Raw genomic sequence first — 22,323 nt, forward strand, 5'->3', positions numbered from 1 at the left:
TACACCGACCGCAACGACACTTTCCATTAGCACGTTGTTTCTCAACTGCACGGTGACGACTCACCATAATGATTTTTTGCCAGTAACTGGAGACTGGTTAAACCATATACCTGTTACAGCTCGTATTCTTGTAACCAGGGCCTCATGTTTATGAATATGATAGATCCATTTATTTCAGTCTGTTGAACTTGTTGTAGAATCGAATTTGTTTGTGACGGATCATAAGTAAGAGAAACATTTTGATATCCAAAGAGATGTCATTTTCATTTCAAGATATATGCAGCTACTGTACGCGTTTGTACCTGACGGGAACATGAAGGATGTGAGGTACCGAGACGAGAATTTGCAAATGGCAGCTGGTACAAGAAAACAGTTCCACAGTGACTTTTCAAAGCATGCATTGCTCGAGACGTACAGCTGTATAATAATCAGAACAATGTCAGTGACAAAGGAGAAAGAACATTGCCCTGAAGGTCGTGTAATGGACCTATGTTGACATCCGTGAATTTCCCAACATATGTCACTTCTAATTTTCATACACAGATGACATACAAGAATTGGCGGTATAGTATCCATGTTTTACCCTCAGACACCGCGACCGTAAGATCAAAAATTTAAAAAAAATACTCTCATCAACATAGTGAAAGAAGACGTAAAAATATCTGTAACTTGGATTCTGATTTATGGCCTATTTAGTAGCAGCTATTCGAAATCTGCATCTGGAAGATCGACCTGTATTGAAAACGTGATGCACACTACGTACAAACAAATATAGAGAGCAAAATAAATTTGTTGTCAAATTGTAAGTTTCTTATTCTATAGCACGGACCACACAGCAAACAAAGGCAACTAAGAGCATTAACATGGATCGAACCACATGTTTCTGTCACAACGTTAGACAACTCGGCTATTGAAAAATTTCTAAACTCGGTAATATACCATATATGAATAAGAAAAATATAAAGAAAGACCAATGTTCAAACTGATTGCTCTGATCCTTTTGAATGTTATCCTGTCCGGTACTTCCTACAGCATTGATCCCAGCACTAACACAGGAAGGAACTGAATCAGCAGTCAGTCAGACGATGAGAAACACACAAATAAAAAATACTGGTCTATAAACTATATCCCAACTTTGACCAGAAAACATAGTATTGCCATAAAAAAGAATTTGTTGTTGTCCCATTAAAGTTATCGGGCAAGAAAAATATTGTTGGTGAAAAAAAATTATTCGGTGCGTGCGTTCTTCAGTTCTTGTTTTTATTCCAACTGCATATGACAAGTGAAGGTCCCGGGGTAGAATAGGTCTTCAGCAACCCATGTTTGCCATAAAAGTCGACTATGCTTGTTGTAAAAGGCGACTAACGGGATCGGGTGGTCAGACTCGGTTGACACATGTCATTGGTTCCCAATTGCGCAGATTGATACTCACGCTGTTGATCACTAGATTGTCTGGTCCAAACTCAGTTATTTACAGATCGTCGCCAAATTGCTGAAATATTGCTGAATGCGGCGTAAACCTAAACTCAGTTACTCACTCCAGCTGGATATATTCGTTTCCACCTGGTTTTTTTCCGTTGACACAACGTTGCGTGTGTGTTTCTTAACTAAGCGAATGACTCAGGTCACTCAAATGACAAGCATATGACTAACAAAAATAATATTTTCGCAAACTAGTTGGGATGAATCGAAACATGATTCTTTGTACATTTAACAAACATGTTCAGTCTCGCTACTACGAGAACACACCTATGAAATGCGATACAAAATGTTACAAACAATTATTCACACACCGTGTTTATTGATATGAGATTTCAAGAAAAGGTAAACATAAACTCGGCTCGATAAAGACAAGTGGAGCACACGTCACTGGCGACAAAGGGTTACTAATTACAATGCCTGCAAACATTTGATTCAGAAGTTGCAAGACAATTTCGTAGCTTCAACGCAAATCATGCAAGTGTCTGGATATAAAAATGAACAGAGTGTGAACAATTATTCACGCCTTTCTGATGCACAACACTTTTGTCTTCGACCGGAAATCAGCCTGATATGTGCGTCTTCAATCGTTCCGCCACCGGCAGTTTGTCCGAAATAAATCTAACATCCCAATGCACGTCGTTCACAAACACAAGCAAAGCCTTGTCTAGTGATGTTGTTCACACTGTCTTCGAAGGTCCAATATGCGGGGGGACATTACACATCAAAAGTGACAAGTCTTTTATGGCAGTGAGTGAGACCGAGCCGTTGCAAACCGTCTTCGTGTTGCTCGCTCTCCTCTCAACGACTCTTCTGACGACGAAACACTTCCCATCAACAATGTTTCCAGTTATACAATTCTTACAGTTACTTAAGTTGATAAAGACTAAATTTCAATTCAAAATGTGTTTGTATTTTTTGTCTTTGTGCAAGAGTAGCTAGTCAATATGTCGCGCTCTTTTCTTAGTAGCATTACACAGGGAGTTAACGTCCTTAGCGCCGTATCATTGCATTCTTACGCGACGTTGCCCTTTACGTCAAGCGACAACAGCTGATTTCGTTTTACGTGGAGTTGTTTAAAAATAAAAAGTTAGATACAAATGGATAAAAAAGAAATTAACACAATCGCGAGTGTTTTGTTTTTACGAAACTCATGTCTGAAAAATCCATATTTCCCGAGCGAGAATTCTTCTCTTGTTAGCTGTTGTCTTGATATGACGTATTCAGTGGCAGGTAGCATAATCAAATGACCTGCCATCTAAGACAATAGTTATTCCTTTTCTACCTTGCTGGGAAATCACATCACTGCATCAGACTATTATTAAATTAATGTATAGTGGTGTCGCATGTAGAGGAAGACAATCCCGATACCATGTGATTAACATGGTCGGAATTAATCATGGTGACGATCAATAATCTATTTTTTTGTTATCATGCGTATTTTAAGCTTTTCAAAATATCGTGATTACCTACGCATTGCCCAGTGTATTATTTGCGGCATACATATTCAAAGAGTAGGGATATAGCGAGTGCCCCTGTTTTGAACACTGCCTGATAAAGAACTAGTAGTGTATGTGTGGCATTGAGGAGAGAGTTAACCAACTTCTTATGTATCTTAAGGCTTATAATGTATGTGTGCGTGGGTGTGTATGTGTTTGCGTGTATATGAGGGTGGGGTAGGATGGGGACAAGTATTGTATAATTATTGTCCTTCTAGATTTTACGTAAATCAAAAAAAAAAATATTCAAAGTCAATTTAATTTAATCTGATGTTTGGTTCGATTTGTCTAAATTACAAACAGCTGTTGAGATGGCGTAAATTCAGCGGAGGTCCATGCATGCAGCAAAAGTACTGTCAGTCCCCATGGTCCCTAGTATGGTAATCTACCTCCAGTTCTTGCCAATATATAGCCTGTTTTATATTATATTGTTCTCTTATAATTAAATGTTCTAGAGTTAATTACAAGCTTTCATTTGAAACCTGAGATAAACTAGTTGTTTTACTGTCCTTCGTTGACAATTTTTTTACAATGTGCCTTTATTTATTATGACATTGTAACTTACTTTTAGTCACGATATGCCTGAAATATTCCGACGATACTTAACATCTAAACTCACTCAGTCACTATTTATAGTTGTCGTACTGTTGTTTGACAGTGTCCATGCCGTGCACGTTGTACCTGTGTGGACATTTCACGCCCGACAAACGTTCTGCTGCCAAGAGTATCAACATTCTGAGAATGTGATATTACTGAAGGAGGGCCAGTGACATGAAAAGTTTGATGTGAAGAGGTGATAACAATCAGTAGGCATGTTTTGGGAACACAGATCTAATTTACTGTTGCTTTGACACGGCTCGGTAGGGTGATACTGGCGTGCAAATTGTACCATGGAACATAGTAACAAAGACAAAGATCTTGTCAAACTGTACATATACAGCAAGATAAGCATGTTCACATTCCATACAGCAGCGTGTGTGTGCGTTACACTTCTACACTGCATACACGTACAGATGAATACTTTAGTATACTTCAGTACGATCAGACCACAGACGCGGCTTCACGCAAGTAATCAGTTTTACCTTCCCTTTGACATATCGACCACTGGGGGCGTTTAGCGGATGCCATATATGGCAGTCGAGCCACAAGACTCTGACTTTCCTACATAATCGACTTTATCGTGGCTCGGTGACGTAAACTAGTCACAAACTAGCCAGGCTTAATCGGACGATTTCACCAATCGATAAAGACTTTACCATGAAATTGTTTCTAAATCCTCCATTAATTTGGCAAAGTTCGTTACTGCTTGCGCTCCTGTTATCGTCTTGGAGTTCATACAAAGATTTCGACCAAGAGTGGCATTTACAAGTTGATCTGATCAGCTGCTCATTGTTTAGTCTTACCAGTTACAACGCGCCTATTGCAAGATAACTAGTTTTAGTTTATTAACAGCGGATAATCACGTCGCAATTGACAGAAAGCCGCACCTTCGTCAGTAGCGTTTCTCCGATCATTTCCGAAGACTGATAATGTTTGTGTATTGCTTAATTTTTAGGTACAAATTTCTCGAATTTGGGAAACGAGAAACGTGATATGTTGAGATGCTACTGAAATGTCCGATAAACCGGGAGCGTCCATTCTGCATCCTGCAGTTCCATTTTACACATTCTACTACCTAGGATCGTTCAGAAAGATGGAATCAACATATTCAGAATCTTTTCATTGCGACTAGCAGCTCGTCTCTTTAAATAGATAGTTGCATGTCGGCAGCTCTAGCAAATCGGATTTAAATTAAATGAAATATTTAATTAATTAATAATTTTCATTTAATGCCTATCCATCGTAAATAGAAGTAAACGACATCTGTATTTTAAAGCAAGGGACAGCGTGGTTAGAAATACCTGCTTAACCTGCCATTTCTTGACCAGGTAAACTGTTGACTGTTAGACTGAATAATATTATGTTATAAATCAAAAAGTACTCATATAGCATAAAGTTTCTATTGAAAACGAGATACAAATAAACATAGATATCCAGGGAAGTAATACATGAACATATACAAGGAACGTATGCGAAATGACTAGCGGAATGCGTGTACAGATACAATCCCATTCAATTCAAAGCATCGTTCTCGAGGAGACGGTGTGAGTATGTGCAGTGATATTTAACACACAGCATCGTTTTCGGGGAGACGGCGTAGGTATCTGCAGACATATTTAACACACAGCATCGTTTTCGAGGAGACGGCGTAGGTATCTGCAGACATATTTAACACAGCATCGTTTTCGAGGAGGCGGCGTAGGTATCTGCAGACATATTTAACACACAGCATCGTTTTCGAGGAGACGGCGTAGGTATCTGCAGACATATTTAACACACTGCATCTTTTTCGAGGAGACGGCGTAGGTATCTGCAGACATATTTAACACACAGCATCGTTTTCGAGGAGACGGCATAGGTATCTGCGGAGTTTAACACACAATATCGTTCTCGAGGAGGCGTGTGGGTATCTGCAGAATTGCTTAACACACAACATCGTTCTCGAAGAGACTGTGTGGGTATCTGCAGAGCTATTTAACACACAGTAACGTTCTCGAGGATATTGTGTGGGTATCTGAAGGGCTATATTTCACACACACACCATAGTTCATTTTCATCTATGTGAGGCAGACAGGAGTTTTGTAAAGCCTGGCTGCTTTGGGCACAGGTGTAAACGCTTCAAAGATATGCTGAAGTGCAGCAGTCGCTATCACGATAGTTTAACTGTTACTGACAATAAATGTTGGTGAAAATGTGATCCACCTTTGTAAATTGAGTGGAATTTCATGAAATGATTGTAGAATATTGATTGTTTTTACACAAAATGATGCGACATGGCTGAACATTTTAGTCATTTCACGAAAGACTGAGTCCACAATTTGACTACAGAGAAACATACGGACATCGGCGTTATCTATCTTTATCAAATCTGCTCAGGAATGGATGCTACTTCATTCCGGAAAGTGAGTGTAAAGGAAACAACTAAAATCAATACAGTTTATTAGTGCTCAGTGGAATCAGGGACTGCAAGATTCGGAGGTTCTATTCAATAGAGAAGACGCATGGGAACACCCACTGCAACTACTATGAATAACTTGGTTCCCATCTCGCCATGTAACGACGCTATTTCTATTACTCCATCAGCATTACGTCAGTGAACATTTGCAGTGTGTGGTCCGCTGGGCTGTGATCACTGCTTCAGGTAAATTTCTAAACGGCATCCGAACACATCATAAGTCTCTATTTCACATATTTTTCGTGAAAATGTTAAGCTCAGCATACACACAGATTTAGCTGCGGAGTTTCTTTCTGTGTCTTTGTTTAGAAAATATGTCTTAGCTTAACAGCACACAGTTCTGTAATTTCCCATTTTAGAAATCTGTAACTCAAGTCACGAGCGTTTATTAAAGCGGATGTTCGAGATTAGCACCGCGCTAGAATAGCCAAGGGCAAACTTGACTATTAGAATTAGCCGTTGTTGGGGCTGGGAGAGGACAGAGACATGGCCAAAATATTCCAATTGACTTACATTGAGGTTTAACTCTTTAAGAAACCAAAGTTGACTTCTGTTTTAAAATAGGATATGTTGAGCATTATTCGCACAGACACAAGAAACATTAAACGCATATTAACAGGATTGTGCACAGATAACATATATTCAGGACACAAATTGAGTAATGGATGCTGTCACATGTTACTTTTCTTGAATACATCAACTCATTGAAATGACGAATGGTAATTTGATTGTTATCCCATGTCTTTTTGAAAGGCTGCTTAATGTGAACTTGAAACATATAGGGTTAAGTTCATTGATGTGCCAGCGGGCACTATTTCTCTCATTCCCGAGCTGTTCTAAGACCGTTCCGAGTGTGTTGACTTAACAACAGCAGCATTATTCATTCACAACTCTAATAACGTAATCGCCTCAATAAACAAGCGAAAGTAAATTAGAGTACCTGGTCATCTAGCAAGCATTTGTCTGGACAAAAACACACGAAACTAGCATCGCTATAGAACTATTTGTCCTGCTCGGCCAATCTGAGAACTGTTTATCCAGAGGCTGCGCGTATACTCGAACCGAAACAATCCGCCGTCGTCAGCTCGATACCCGGACAATCTAATATTGATAGACCCTGTCCGGGAACAAATCACTCAAATCTCCTGGTATACCCAACCCATAATGCTATGACTTTCAGCCCCTCCCATTTTCCGATGCGACTGGCATTCAAATGCTAAGGAAGTACATAAAAAGGCACATTGGACTTTGCGTGGTCTCACAAACAAGCCCGGTCGGTTCATTTGTAACGAGGGTGTAACTCATTAACATATATCATTGGCAAGACTACATAAATACAGAAACTGACGTACACGGGTAAAGGAGAACATCTCTCAACGCAGTCATCATGGAGTGCGAGCGATATTTTCGGGTCTGTTCCCTTTTGCTGCTTTCCTGGGCCATTGTCTCCTGTGCTCCTGTTGACAAGAGTTCCGACAAGGTGAGTTAATTGGATCTAAATCAATATAGCCGCTTCGCTTACACTGACTGCATTCTTACTCTCACTGTTTCTTGCTTCAGTACTTTAGTATCACACGAGACGTGTTGTCCATTGTATAACTAGGACGATTAAAGAGTTAATTACCCACGACAGAACCTGAAGGTGATGCTTCATTAATGGCTAGTCACATAGATCTACTGTGGAAAAGTTGTTTATGGTGTTGCGCACCGGACCAAAAAATAACGAAGTTAAAAGAAAACTAAGAACTATCTGTATCATTAGCAGTGAACTGTCATTTTATCTTGGCTCTCTCTGTGTCCTCGTAATTTGTGAATGCAAAACTATGTGAAAAGCATATTAATCACAATTTGTAACGGGCACTGAATTCATGGAGATAGTTAAAACTGCACAAATGTTGTTCACACTACTGAAGCAATGAAGTGTGTGATCTGTAGCCACACGAACGTCTTTGACTAACATCCCATAGCGACCCCCCCCCCCCTTCCTCCACCCTTACCCCAAATAACACGTCATCTTCATCACAAGTAAAGTAGCTCATCCTGGGAGTGAGTTTAACGCTCCTTTGAGCAGCATGTCAGTGCTATCACGGCGTGTCTGCTTCATGAGGGAGGGAATCCCGAGACTCTGCAGTTGGTCGATGTTTATCACATATGTCACACACACGTGTACTGTCATGGTGCTTTCCAACCTAGTTCCATTAACAGGGCGATCGGATTCCACCTAGGCACACATTGATGTGGCGTGTCGAACGGACGCAAACTTAACATGTATATATGTTGCAGTCAGATTGTGAAATGAATCATTTCGTGAAACGACTATGACGGTCAGTTATTTCGGGTCATTTTGTGTAAAACAGTCAATATATGACGCGAAATGGCTGACCCACTTAGTCATTTCAAGAATTGAGTGAAATTTCTAGCCATTTCACAAAATGACTGATTCCACAATCTGACCGTAGTACATACATAGATTCGTGGACTCACCCAACCACTTGTCTGTCAGATTGCTCCTGTTACACCATAGTAAGCCTCCACTGACCACCGTGACAAAACATAATGCATTGATTTATTGATGCATATGTACCACAGTATATCTGTATCAAGCAATGCCTACTTTTGTCTCCTCTTGAAGCCGTTAACAATACAATATATAACTTCGAGAAAGTGTTCCCCTTCCTTTCCGTTTCCCTAGAAGTATACACCACAAATTACAACTGTACTGTACATACACAGCCAAATCACCAGGTATTTAATCCATCACATTATGGAACTTTGCCTCTCTCAAATAAGTAATACTTACAATGTCCAATACTTAATTGCTGCCAAACAAAAAAAGGGTAATTATTTCTTAACACTTCCACGCTTTCAATTGTGTAACTGTACATTTTTAACACAGCTACAACTCACAAGTAGCTCGATGACTGAAAGAAGGCCGATGCGACACAACTCAAATCATTCGCTACAAATCTGTAAACCGTCTTATTAGGGTTCCTTGTTTCTGTTTAACACCATGTGTTCTTCAAAAATAGTGCCGTGTTTTCCCGTCATGGATATATCAGATTGGTTAACATTTGGTTGCGGAACCGCTCCAAAAGCTTCTTTGAGACTGGATATCCGGGATAATGGCGCAATATGAATATTAGTATGTATGTATATAACGACTGAATAAAGTAGTTGACGCAAGGACAGTTCTCATGTACATTTCTGAAACCATGAATTGGTCAGAGTTACGATAGCCCGAATGCTTTAGCTTGGGGGCATATAAAACCTCACTAACTTGATTTATGGAAACGAATGAATGAATCAGTTCTTCAATCAAGATCCTCCATCGTTATTACGCCTGTGAGTTGGGTCCTTAACGGTTGAATAAAATCATTTTCAAATTATTATTGTTCCATCACAACGGATAAATATTTCAATGTCAAAACTGTTAAGGATCTTTTTACCACTGTTACTTCTCGTTTAATTATTGAGATTTGTTTTAATATGTTCTGTAGATATTTGTACTTTAATGATTGGTAGTTTATATTAGTTACTTAGATTGTTAGTGACTGAACCCTCAGTATTATCCTACTGGGAGAGTACGTATATCCCTACAGTTCAAGGTCGATTTAGCTCTACCATACTTGTAACTGTAGTATATTTCTTATATTAATATTGGCTTGAACTCAGCGCAATCGTCAGGAGCTCTTGGGATGGTATAAATCCAGCCAGGGTCCATGCAGGTAGCACAGTAAGCACAGTAAGTCCCCATGACATTGGTATGGTGATCTACTTTAAGTTGTTGGCCATCTATAGCCTGTTTTATAATATGTTAACATTTCATGCTAGTTTTAATTAAAATTGTGGTATTCTCGTTGTTTTACTGTCTTCATCGACAGGTTTTTATAATATACAGATGCTCCATTTCAGTGTCAAATATATTCTCGTCACGATATGGTTGAAATATGAGACGTTAAATATTAACTCACTCACTCATCGTTTGACATGTATACATGTGATATGCATATTATATGCATACACGTGATAGATGGAGTAAATACTTAGCGATTATGTGATACAAGAATCATCGGGAAAAGCAACAGTATTGAATGATGCGTTATAACATTCAGGTCAGTTCGGTGCGCTATTAATCACGACAACAGACATCTCTTACTTACAGAAAATCGGATGTTTCAGGGTTCTTCTGAAATTGCTTTCTGCGAAACATGTTATGTGCTTCATTAATTGCTGACAATGAACGCAAACCTTAAATCAAAAGTCATCAAACGTCAGCTGGCAATTATTTGAAAGCTAGTTGTGTTTAATCGGCCGTGCTGGCATTATTAAACGAATCATTCATTGCGCGAACAGTTGTGTCTGGTTCATAACAGCATCAGCTCGTGAGCAAGGTTTCTCTGGTCAAACTCTGATGATGGAAGACCATATTACAATTAAGCAATTGCAATTTTCCCTTACACTAAGATACAAAATTGAGGCGCCAACCCGATGCCATAGGTTGAGGAAGCGATATGTATTATATTTTAATCCAATAATGGAATGGTAGCAACATGTGCTCTACCGGTAAAGCATGAACATAATTAACCCCAATCAACTGAAAATATTCAATAGCCAAAGTCTAGAAAACATTTCATTTCCAAATGCTAGTAAATAATAAATAATGACAGACGTTTGTCTCTGCGCATGTATCAAACTAATCACTCTGGCTTGATGAAGAAACAGGAACTATGCTCCAAAAGAGTGAGTGGGTGAGTGAGTTTAGTTTTACGCCGCATTCTGCAATATTCCAGATATATGGTGGTGGTCTGTAAATAATCGAGTCTGGGCCAGACAATCCAGTGATCAACAACATGACCATCGATCTGCACAATTGGGAACCGATGACATGTGTAAACCAAGTCAGCGAGCGTGACCACGCGATTGTGTTAGTCGCCTCTTACGACAAGCATAGTCGTCTTTTATAGCTATCATGGTTCGTTGAAGGCCTATTCTACCCCGGGATTTTCACGGGTAGCTCCAAAAGAAGGCGACGTGATAGTTGACTATGGTGTACATGAAAAGTCCATATGAATTTACAGATTGTCTCTGTGTCTGTGCCTTTGTGTGTGTTTTAAAACGGGATTATATTGGCAACAACTGAAGATAGATTACCATAATAGAGACCGTGGGGACTTACGGTACTTTTGCTACCTGGACCTCAGCCATACATCAAATTAAATCAAACTGACTTCGAATATTAAAAATAATTTTACAATACTTGATCCCCCTCTCCCCACACAAACACACACACACACGGAGAGAGAGAGAGAGAGAGAGAGAGAGAGAGAGAGAGATACTGAGGGAAACAATTAAAGGGTCACGTAAAAGGACAAGTGTTTTGTTCGAGGTTACAAGCCATGCGATATAAAGATGGCAATGTAACATGGAAAAACTAAGGGAACACGTGTGCGTTCAGGTGATCTTTTTTTTACTTTCAGTATATATGTTACAATCAGATTGTGAAATCAGCCATTTCTTGAAGTGACTAAGATGGTTAGCCATTTCGCGTCATTTTGTGCAACAACAACCAATATTGTTCAGTAATTTCATGAAATTTCACATAATAGCTTAATCTACAGAAGTGAATCACAATTTCAACATCACTTATTGTCAGTAACAGTCAAAATTATTGTGGCGGCGACTGTTTGTTTCGCACTTGCCGTGTCCAGAGCAGCCGCACCCACAAACCCCTATCCACCACACATAGACGAAATGAAACTTCACGAAATGACTGAAGTATGTTGTATTACACACACACACACACACGGGCAAGGACGCACACGCACGCACACACACACACAAGAGAGTGAGAGAGAGAGAGAGAGAGAGAGAGATAGTAGCTGCTGATGATAACTGTTACCAAAATTTAAAATTGGGTAGAGCATAAATGCAAGAAGAGTTGTGCAAATGAATTATTGCCATAGGCTGACGTTCACTTGAAATGATATTCCGTGAAGCAAATGAAATACAAAGATAAAGTTTATTAATCCTCAAAATGAAAATTCAATGTAGAAGAGTTATCGTTCAATGCAAATATAATGCAAAGAAAAGTTGGCGATCACCCCAAAGGAACTGCTGTGAAGAGTAGACGATTAATCTCAATACAAAAGCCGTGAATCACTACCAAAAATGTCTGGAAGAGTAGAGTACACCGTAAATGAAACATGAAGGCATTAAAATAAAGTCGTCGGTGTTGAGTCATACAGAGCTGCGGATTGTGAAGAGGAGGTTAGGATCAAGAGATATTATTTTGTACATCTTGCCATGACAACATAATGCGATTGAAGTTCATTGTTCATTGTTCATTGTTCATGGTACTTATTCCATGACATGGTGATGTAAATACGTGTCTAGGAGTGACCAGCTACTACAGGTTACAACAATAATCACTACACATGGCCGTGTGTCGTTTCTTCTTACTTTTCAATATCATTTTTGTCACCTATAACATGTGACCAAGAAGCTCTGGTGTAGCAGCTGATTGCGAAAGGACAATATTAATTATTTATTGATGCAGACTATATACACCTTTCGCGACGAACACTGAGTTTTCCGTTTTAGAATATGGAATTGTCTAAAATGGTCATCGTCCATTGGGAGAATGATTAGGAGACCATCTCTCGCCATGTAATCGAACCTGCCACTAACCGTTGAATTATGACCATTGCTAAACATATCAAGCGTTCATGCCCTGTACTGTGCATGCCCTGTACTGTTCATGCCCTGTACTGTTCATGCCCTGTACTGTGCATGCCCTGTACTGTTCATGCCCTGTACTGTGCATGCATTTCTATTGGTTTGTATACCCAGACAATATACAGCCACCATATTCCGTCTACTGTTTCATTTTCCCAATCAGTTCATCGTCATAACTGGATACATCTTTGAATTTCTGGCAATCCTTTTCGAGTATCCACTTCTCTTTCAGTGGAAAGTATATAATGCAATGAAGACCAGTATCATACCGACTGAATCGCTAAAACCACGTCCACCATGCACGTGTTGATTGCCGTAGAGAATAAGCGCAAAGTAATGCAAAACATGAGATGCAATAGTGGGAGAGCATATTTAAACTGGATAACCTGTGCCCAATCCGTTTCGAAATTGAATAAAATATGCTTCAGTCATAGTGGGAGATACGGAGGCACAACGAAATGTCTGCTTTTGTAAGGTGCGGGCTGACGTGTGCCATGCTTTATGGTGTGACCGTGTGCACGGAAGAAATCTGCTAAAGCATCAGTTTGATTGAATTTAACACATTTCACAGTAGTAAGGTATGGTAACCTATCGGTTTCCACTGTTCACAGAACAAAGTGTTTCGTGGAATTATGTTCTACGCACACTCGCACATCACAAGAATTGTAATACCATACATGTAAAGTCATTATTTTCCATAAAACAATTCAAGGTTAATATATCATTCACAAAGCAGAAGACGCAGTCATGCATAGGATATATATATATATATATATATATATATATATATATATATATATATATATATATATATATATATACATACATACATACATACATACATACATACATACATACATACATACATACATACATACATACATACATACATATATATATATATATATATATATATATATATATATATATATATATATATATATATATATATATAGATAGATAGATAGATAGATAGATAGATATATAGATATATAGATAGATAGATAGATAGATAGATAGATAGATAGATAATAAGTTGCATGTCGTGACTGTTTTCTGTTCGATCGCTTCTTGTTACACGTCTTGTGGAACACAAGATAGCTCTGCATGTTTACAAGCAAGAGGAAGATGATATTGATATCGCCTTGGAATACTACACGTGCCTCACCATGGTAGCTCTGGGACAGAATGAGAATTAACGTCCGGTGAGTTGAAGACATGCCTTTGGGCACCAAGTGTGTCTCTTCCGTGCTGGTGTGCTTCTTTATACATGTCAGATTTCATTCTGGAATTGGCAAAATTATATTACAACAATGTGGTCAAGCAACTAGGGTTTGTATCGATGATCTGATTATGTTTCATACTGGTCAAATAGCCAATTTCCTTCCAATGAATTATCCTCCTAAGCCGCGAGTAACAGACGCAAATGAAGGTGCTTCTGCTGTTTCATATTTAGTGCTCCGGAACAGATACAAAGAATGAGTGAGTGACTTTAGTTTTATGCCGCACTCAGCAATATTTTAGCTATATGGCGACGGTCTGGACCAGACACTCCAGTGATCAAACAGTATCGATCTGCACAATTGGGAACAGATGACATGTGTCAACCAAGTCAGCGAGCGCGACCATTAGTCGCCTCTTACGACAAGCATCGTCGTCTTTTGTGGCAAGCATGGGTTGTTGAAGGCCTGTTCTACCCCGGGACCTTCACGGGTCACATACAAAGAGACAGTCTCCACAGACACAAACAGGGAAGACTCAAACTATCCAATGGTTCACTTCCCACTGATGTTGAGCAATATCAAAGTATCTCCACCCTTCACCCTGCTACTTATGCCACATAACACCTTGTTCCTTCTTGTGAACATCTGATTTGTCTTTCCTTGTGTTTGAAATGAGTGAGGTCACTACACACTTGTCGGGATCGTATATCTGTGATATTACTGGAATGTTTTTTGTCGTTTTTATCTGATTAACAGATTGGTGACAAAACATCAGTTATATTACGTCATCAAACATCTGTATCTCGTAATGTGTATCCGCATTTCATATTTAAGATTAGCTAATTCTTACTGCTTACAGAAATGTTCTATCGGCACAACACGTGACTTGTTTTGTCTATTCACATTTGTATCATCTTTCACGTAATAAAACGGACGATTTGTTCTGCAAATTCGAAAATAAATTAGATCATGCTACCACGGTACAAGGTTTACCCAACGTAATAGACGGGTGTTTTAGCCAGCATTTAATCAATGTTGCGTCGCTCAGATGACTATGTTCAGAACATGTGCTTACAAGCTAAACTAAACAGTAGGTGTTTGTGACTCTCTGGCTTATCAGCGACGTTGGACGTCAGGGTACCACGTGATGGTGTACCGTGACCGGACACTGGCCCTTACATATTTAACTTGGTTAAAAGGTAGGCCATTATGTGAAACTTGATGCACATAAGAGCATTGATGTGGAGGATAAGCGGCATAATTAGTGACGGACCTTTCGAAACTGAAAATTCAAAACTCGTATTTGTCGCTGTGGGATTGGTTCCATGTTCTTGCAGTTTGAGGACCTCGGGCAGCACTTCGTTTCGAGTCTACTCCCAAGTTAAAAGTACAGAATTTACCGAAAGTCAGTTCGTAAAGCAAGTGAGTGTTAACATATTTAACAACAAGGAAATACCTTTTTAGAAGTTAGGACTGCATTGTTGAGCAGACTTCACAGAACACAACTTCATTTATTTCGTGAGTGCGACGTTTCGATACAGATTCGTGTACCGTTGACAATCGTGTTCAGTATTAACAAAGAAATATGCTGAAACAAGCAAATGTAGTATTTAATAAACTAAGTTACAAATCAGTATATATCAATACAAATTTGTTACGACGCCAGGACAAGCTTCCGGTGTAGCACAAGGGGACAGTAATATAAGAACAGTGCCAAAAACACTTAGGACAATCGTGAGGGTAACATTCAGCTCACAACAGTAGCCCATTATGGAAGAAAGGGCTCAGTAGGAACTTTTACACACAATGTTGGTCGGCTTGTGTATTAACATGTAATATCAATCAATCAATCAAGTTTATTTCGAAGCAAGGCCTTAGACCTACGTACAATACAAAATAAATAAGTGTAAATATAAGATCAGATGAGAGAGAATGTAATTCCCGTCACATATTTGCCTAAAGCAACAATTCTCCATTAAGGTCCTTATGTATTCTGTCTCAGACAAGTATGCCTAAATATGCCATTGTCCATAATTTAACATTCAGGTATATCAGCTAAAACACATTGGACCCGTGACGGTCCGGGGTAGAAAAGGCCTTTAGCAACCCATGCTTCTCATGAGAGGTGACTATGCTTGTCGTAAGATGCGATTAATTGGATCGGGTGGTCAGGCTCGCTGACTTGGTTTACACATGTCATCGTTTCCCAATTGTGCAGATCGATGCTCATGCTGTTGATCACTGGGTTGTCTGGCCCAGACTCGATTATTTACAGACCGCCACAATATAGCTGGAATTGTGCTGACTTCCGCGTAAAACTCAACTCACTCACTCAAGTACATTGTCCCCATGCCTCATAACATATTTACTATTTTACTTGAGGTCGGTATTCCCATGATCTCGTTTACAACAGGTAGAAGATACCTGTATCACGCATGCGTAGATATTGCTATAGGATGTTACATACAAAGTTAGAACAGCTGGTCTCAGTGACTTCACATTTGTATCCACACTTCCACATATATGATCACAAGATAGTATGGGTGATATTCTGATCTGCGCTGTAACATTGTTCTCTGCTCATTTTGCATTACTGGCGACTACTGAAACAGAAACTACTGAGTTTTCTTTATGGACACCGATAGAGTTTCATCGATCAGAGTTCACAGATGCTGATGTATCATAAGAGATTAATACAGTAATCCCACTTTCTCACTTGTGGGCGTTCAAACACAACTATATGTATTAGAAATCATTTCGGTATCGGCTGAAGGTGGTTTGTGCTGAAGATGTGCGCATATCAAATCAATACTGATCAGAACTAGAAGTAGCTGGGAAAAAGGAAGAGGTAGAGAAAAAGTGTTGACTGCAGTGGTTTCTAGAAGCCCATAATTGCATGAAATATTCGTAAATTTCTTATATAAAAGGTATCCATCTAGTCTCTAAATGGAGACTAGTTTCCGGATTCATAGTTTTCATGGGAAGTAATCTCAGTTCACTTCGTTCTGGCCGATTTACGATTGATAGGCAGTATCATATGACATTTCCATTGCCGGACCTATGGGCGTGTATCGTTCATTGAAAATGTCTCCTCGCAAATCTTGTTAGTATCTTTACAGTAATGGAATAAAGCAATGCGTCCTGTCAGTTCCGAATTGTGCGTCCGTGAAGGTGCTAACAGCAGGCTAATCCACCTTGTCCCGCTTTGTGTTCCAATATCGTCCTGAAGCCGAGTCATAGCCACATCACAGACCCAGACACCATCGTGTTAGTGAATTTAAGCTTGGCTCCTGCTAAATAACACTCACTAATGCCAATTTAAGAGTAGAGCGAGTTAATACTTTTGAACGATATGAAGGAAACTGTATATTATTGTCAGTGTCAGAAGGTCGTTTGGTGCTCCATACTAGCATTATTTTATTATAATGCTGACAGCAGCAATTCCACAGACCCTGTTTGTTTACCAGCATTCAAACCCCAGATAATATCCACATTTCATTTTCCCATTGCATGCGTTATGGATACAGACACTGGGTATATTTTCGTGATTATGATATATAAAGCAATAGGCATAAGGTTAAAGTGTTCCAGAGATCGTGAGAGCATTGAAAACTACACCACATTTCCTTATACAACCGTTAATGTTTCCTTGCTGAAAATGAATATCTTCACAATAAAGACAATAAACGTAGCGGGTTCCTCGAGTTACATGGGTACTTCACACATGATTCTTTCATAATTAATTCATTGCCATCTAACTTCATTGACGTATGTCTATGGTGTATTGCCGATGTGGGACAGTTACACAGTGTTGTGAATGACATCTACTGGACGGAATCCTTTGTCTGGAAGAAGCTGTTTATTTCTGATGCTTTGATCACGCCACTTTACGGCTGAGGCCCTCGCTGCCTTGTGTCGCTACACAGGGCAGGCAATAAAGAAGAACCATTCATAGTCTCATCGCGAGAGAATAAAGAGAAGAAAAGACAACCGCGTCTCACGCCTGATCTACGACATAAAAAATTCAAAATCCCCGAAGTGTTCAGACAGGATAAAAATTTAAGTAGATTTTCTGAAATGGTTTTGGTAATTGTTTGTTACCGTATAAACATGTGAGCCATTTTCTTCAAAGTGGTGGAATATGCATAGCTCCCGTGGGGTTGAGATTAAAATTGACCTGATCCAGGCGGAGCCCAGGGACCAGTTGGACGTAGCTACCCACATTACTGTATTGATTGGCACCAGGTAAAGTGTTGGTTGGCAATCCTGCTAAACATACCTTGTGTGTACTGGTGTAAATGGTAATACAAAAATACGGAGTATGGCCATCCCATAATTACTAAAATGGAATACGAATTTTGCCCACGGATTCTTGTCCAGTATTTCGCTCGATCACTATAGCTAAATGAATCACATAGTGTTCCATATGTCATCGTCTGGTCTGTATTTAATGACATCTAATTTATTTGTTGTGGTTACATAACTTAGACATTACCAGGCTGGGCGGGATGTCAGTTAAAACAGTGCAAAAATATAAAGCGTTTAGGTTATACATAACTTTTCCATTACATGGGTGATGCTGACATCCCTGTGCTGACGTCTTCCGTAATGTCTTATATACTGAATAAGAATAGGAATGTCGTTGATATAGCATACTTTGTGATGCCTCATCTTTGTCTCACACCCTGCTTATGGCTGTAAAAGCACGTTCATTATTGATACCATTGTAGAGTAATGTTGTATTGAGTCTTGTTGTATTTCTTAATGTGTCCTTCCTTGCCTATCTTCCAGTCCTACAGGATTATGTACAGTCAGCGTTGGTGTCATGGTCCGCGAGAAGAGGGCTGCAATAGCCCTCCACTGTAGTGGTTGCTACTATGTACAAATGATAAGTTTTCAGTGCAACGCCAGAGAGTGAAGAAGCAATCTGATAGCCATCTTAGATACTGAGAACTCTACAGTAACGTTTTGTTGGAATTGTGTTGTTAAATATATAACTTCTTTGCATTAGGTTGTTTAGTTAAAAGTACTGCCTAAATAATGCAAACACAGTCTTCGCACTTATGTTGCCAATTATCTTTATACGTACTGCATAGAATGTGTATTTTACCACCATTATTTCTGTTGGTTATCTTGAAATATCTATTAGCACGTTTCAGGTCGATGTTGTGGTGAGGATATACCTTTCGCAATCTCTGTAGAATCCGTTAAGTTTCTTCCTGTAGCATATATTTATATGATGTGTGTATACTGACCCATAAACACGCGTTTTCATAAAACACTTCCAAACCTATCTTCCAGTTTACAGAGCACTGAGCATCATCGAGACCAACGCTTAACGGATGTTTGAATCCTTGACAATTTTGCTACGTCAAAGTTTTGCACTCAAGTAGAGATTGCCTGGCAATATTGTCTGAAGGGTTTTGCGGACTGTCCCCTTAAGCTAAGCAATTAAATACAGAACAGTCCGGTGTGGTTGAAATGATGCCACAAGGACTTTACACGTGACACCGTTGAGCGCGCATGTCCGTAGGCAATATAAGGGTTATTTCGACCAATACTTTGGGTCTACCGTAAAGGTTCATACGGCATACTCGCGGCATAAAAAAGCAGAACACGCGGCAGCTGTCTTCCTTATACCTTTAAGGAACTACAACTCGGTTATGGTACGTATAAAGAATATGTTATGAACATCGTTGTATTCGTTTCCAAGAGCAAGGCGTTGATACATGTTTCTGTGCCGAATGAACTTCTGAAGCAAAGGTTAGCAGCTGTGCAAAGCGAGCATGAATCGTTTTTTTCGAACTTATAATTCAATAAAAGAAAGGAAAATATATTTGGTCTATGGGCCACTAAATTTTCATATGGGATAATTGACAAATGGTAATAAACAAGGAATTACTCTATGTCACCACTAATGTCACCACTAATGGTTAAGTCATGGTTCAAATTCTCAATGATTTGAATTGCGTGCTCGAGATATTGTTTCACAATGAGGTTGCCATGGTGATTATTATTGACAACTGATGTAAATATTCCCAGAGTGGTTCTTGACATGAAGCCAGATGCTCCTCAATTAGATTAATTATGTCGACACTGAATTAACAAAGTCAGAAGTACCATCCATTACCCTTCAACAAAAGGTCAATGGTAAACACTTTAAAGAAAATCGGAAACGTGACAGATACAGTTTCTTAAACTTACATAGATAAAAGTGTCTTCTCTTCCGACATTGTCAATTATAACACGAAACTAATCCACACAAAACTCAGTCTAAAACAGCAAGAACACTCTCACGGTTTTCAACCTTATTACGCGTGATGTGACTTTAGACGTCGGACATCTCTACCTCTATGCTCGCAGTGAACACACATCTATTTAAATCAGATTCATTTAATCAACTATCTCTACAAATGTATTCAGGTGAATCTCTTTATAAAATTATCAAATTCTAACTGAGTGAGTGAGCTGAGTTTTACGCCGCAGTCAGCAATATTCCAGCTATATGGTGGCGGTCTGTAAGCAGTGAGCAACAACATGACCATCGATCTGCACAATTGGGAACCGATGATGTGTCAGCCAAGCCAGCGAGCGTGACCATCCGATCCCGTTAGTCGCCTCTTAAGACAATCATAGTCTTCACGAGTTAAATTCTAACTCGCGTACCTTGCGACAGTTTGTAATAGATTGGGAGCGCATGGCTGCATGTATGCAGAACATGACTGCATACGCCGGGGAACGTATTTCTTCATATGTTCGAAAACAGAAAGAAAGCAAAGATTATAACCCATAAATGCTTTTATTCGGAAATGTTAACATAACCTATGTTGTAAGTGTACAGTTCAGATGTTGCATGTTGAAACATGGTTTACAAACGTGCACACAGGACGACCAATGTACGTAATTGGACGGTTCACAACGCCGTGTTTTGAAACATGAATTCTTTGCGATATTAGGAAAATATGCTTAAAGTAAAACGAATATCTTCTAATCCTCACAATGTGCATTACAATTTCCAAATAAATATGATCGTATTTGAATGAAACCGAATCGATTGTTTCGACAGTCGGTACATAATCGTTGCTGGAGTAAACAGGCTGGTGACGGGTTTACAGAAGGGTTTACCGTGAGTCTGAATGCCCGCTCATTACCCGGGCACGACCCCATGTCATGCTCTTACAGCAAGACATTACCAACTGGTAATTTCCTATTGCTACCTTCATGAAGCCTGTTCATCCTATTCAGAAAACAAATTATTGGGAGTACATTGTATTGACGTGCAAACTATGGCTGTAGGAACAAAGAATAACGGAGCCTTTATTGTTAGCTTGAAAACTAACTCTTTTTTCCTGTCTTTCCATGTTTGCACTATTGACTTAGTGCTTGCGCCTACATTTTTGTCATTAACCGTTGATATTTTTTATGGCGTACAGAGAGCGATCGAAGCAAACACGTTAGTTGACAAACAGCATCTACCAACTAATACGTCTGAAAACGAGAGTAGTTTTCAGAGAGTCATTCATGTACTTACAATGTGTGTTGTGATGGGATTTGAGACAGTTCACATGTTAAAATGTATATTGTAATCAATCCTACTTTATTTTACGGGTAAATTATTTGCACTGTTTGCATCCATGGAGTAAAACGGTTAGAGACAACGTCAACGAATTTTATGTCACTAAATAAACACTCGGTATGGGCTGCGTTGTATCATTCACATACGTATAATGCTGCGACTTGGTAACTAACATCAGACTGACACAGAATCCATTGTGAAATGTTCACCCCACAAAGTCTTTTACTGCTGCGAATATTCCGACTGATTGTTGTTGTCGACAAATAGGGAAACAATGTGAAGTGTTGGTGTAATCGACGGGAAATGTATCACTGTCAATGGCCGTAAACCCGCGGCCCACGGAGTATGTCAAAGTATTTACCTTCCTAGCTAGGAAGCTAAAAGCATTTGTACAGTTCTGGTGTTGCATTGACCAGTTGGGTTGTTTTGTATGTGTTGTTCGGTGCTTGTGTAGAATCTACTAGAACTCTAAGAAAATGAATCATTTATACTATGAGTGCACACAGTTTGTGATGTCACTTTGGTTTTATAAACGTGTAGCGTGGTGTCACTTAATTTCCAATGAAGCGTTACTTATCAAGGAAATGCGTGTTCGTGTCTCGTACTATCAACACCACCACAGTTTCAACTGCTTAAATATTGATGTCCTACCGTCTTCTACATCTTTGTTGCAAGGTATACATTCACACAAATAATGGTCATGTTTGAGCGTATGAGAACGAACGTAACCGCAATTTGGTAATTTCCTATGCATAA

At 39.3% G+C, this 22,323-nt stretch overlaps 1 protein-coding gene across 3 annotated transcripts in view; it reads left to right on the forward strand.

Annotated features, from left to right (window-relative positions):
- The first annotated feature begins 7,303 nt into the window (after nt 1-7,303).
- Nucleotides 7,304-22,323, forward strand: part of LOC137268685 (feeding circuit activating peptides-like) — a 31,412-nt gene continuing 16,392 nt past the window's right edge. The window contains exon 1 of one of the 3 annotated variants that reach the window (XM_067803286.1): nt 7,304-7,513. In XM_067803286.1, the coding sequence (XP_067659387.1) occupies nt 7,421-7,513 (93 nt within the window). In that variant the 5' untranslated portion in view covers nt 7,304-7,420. The remainder of the gene's footprint in view (nt 7,514-22,323) is intronic. The other 2 variants (XM_067803288.1, XM_067803287.1) reach the window with 2 other exon arrangements.

Source organism: Haliotis asinina, chromosome 16 (assembly GCF_037392515.1).
Source record: "Haliotis asinina isolate JCU_RB_2024 chromosome 16, JCU_Hal_asi_v2, whole genome shotgun sequence".
Classification (NCBI taxonomy): Eukaryota; Metazoa; Mollusca; class Gastropoda; order Lepetellida; family Haliotidae; genus Haliotis; species Haliotis asinina.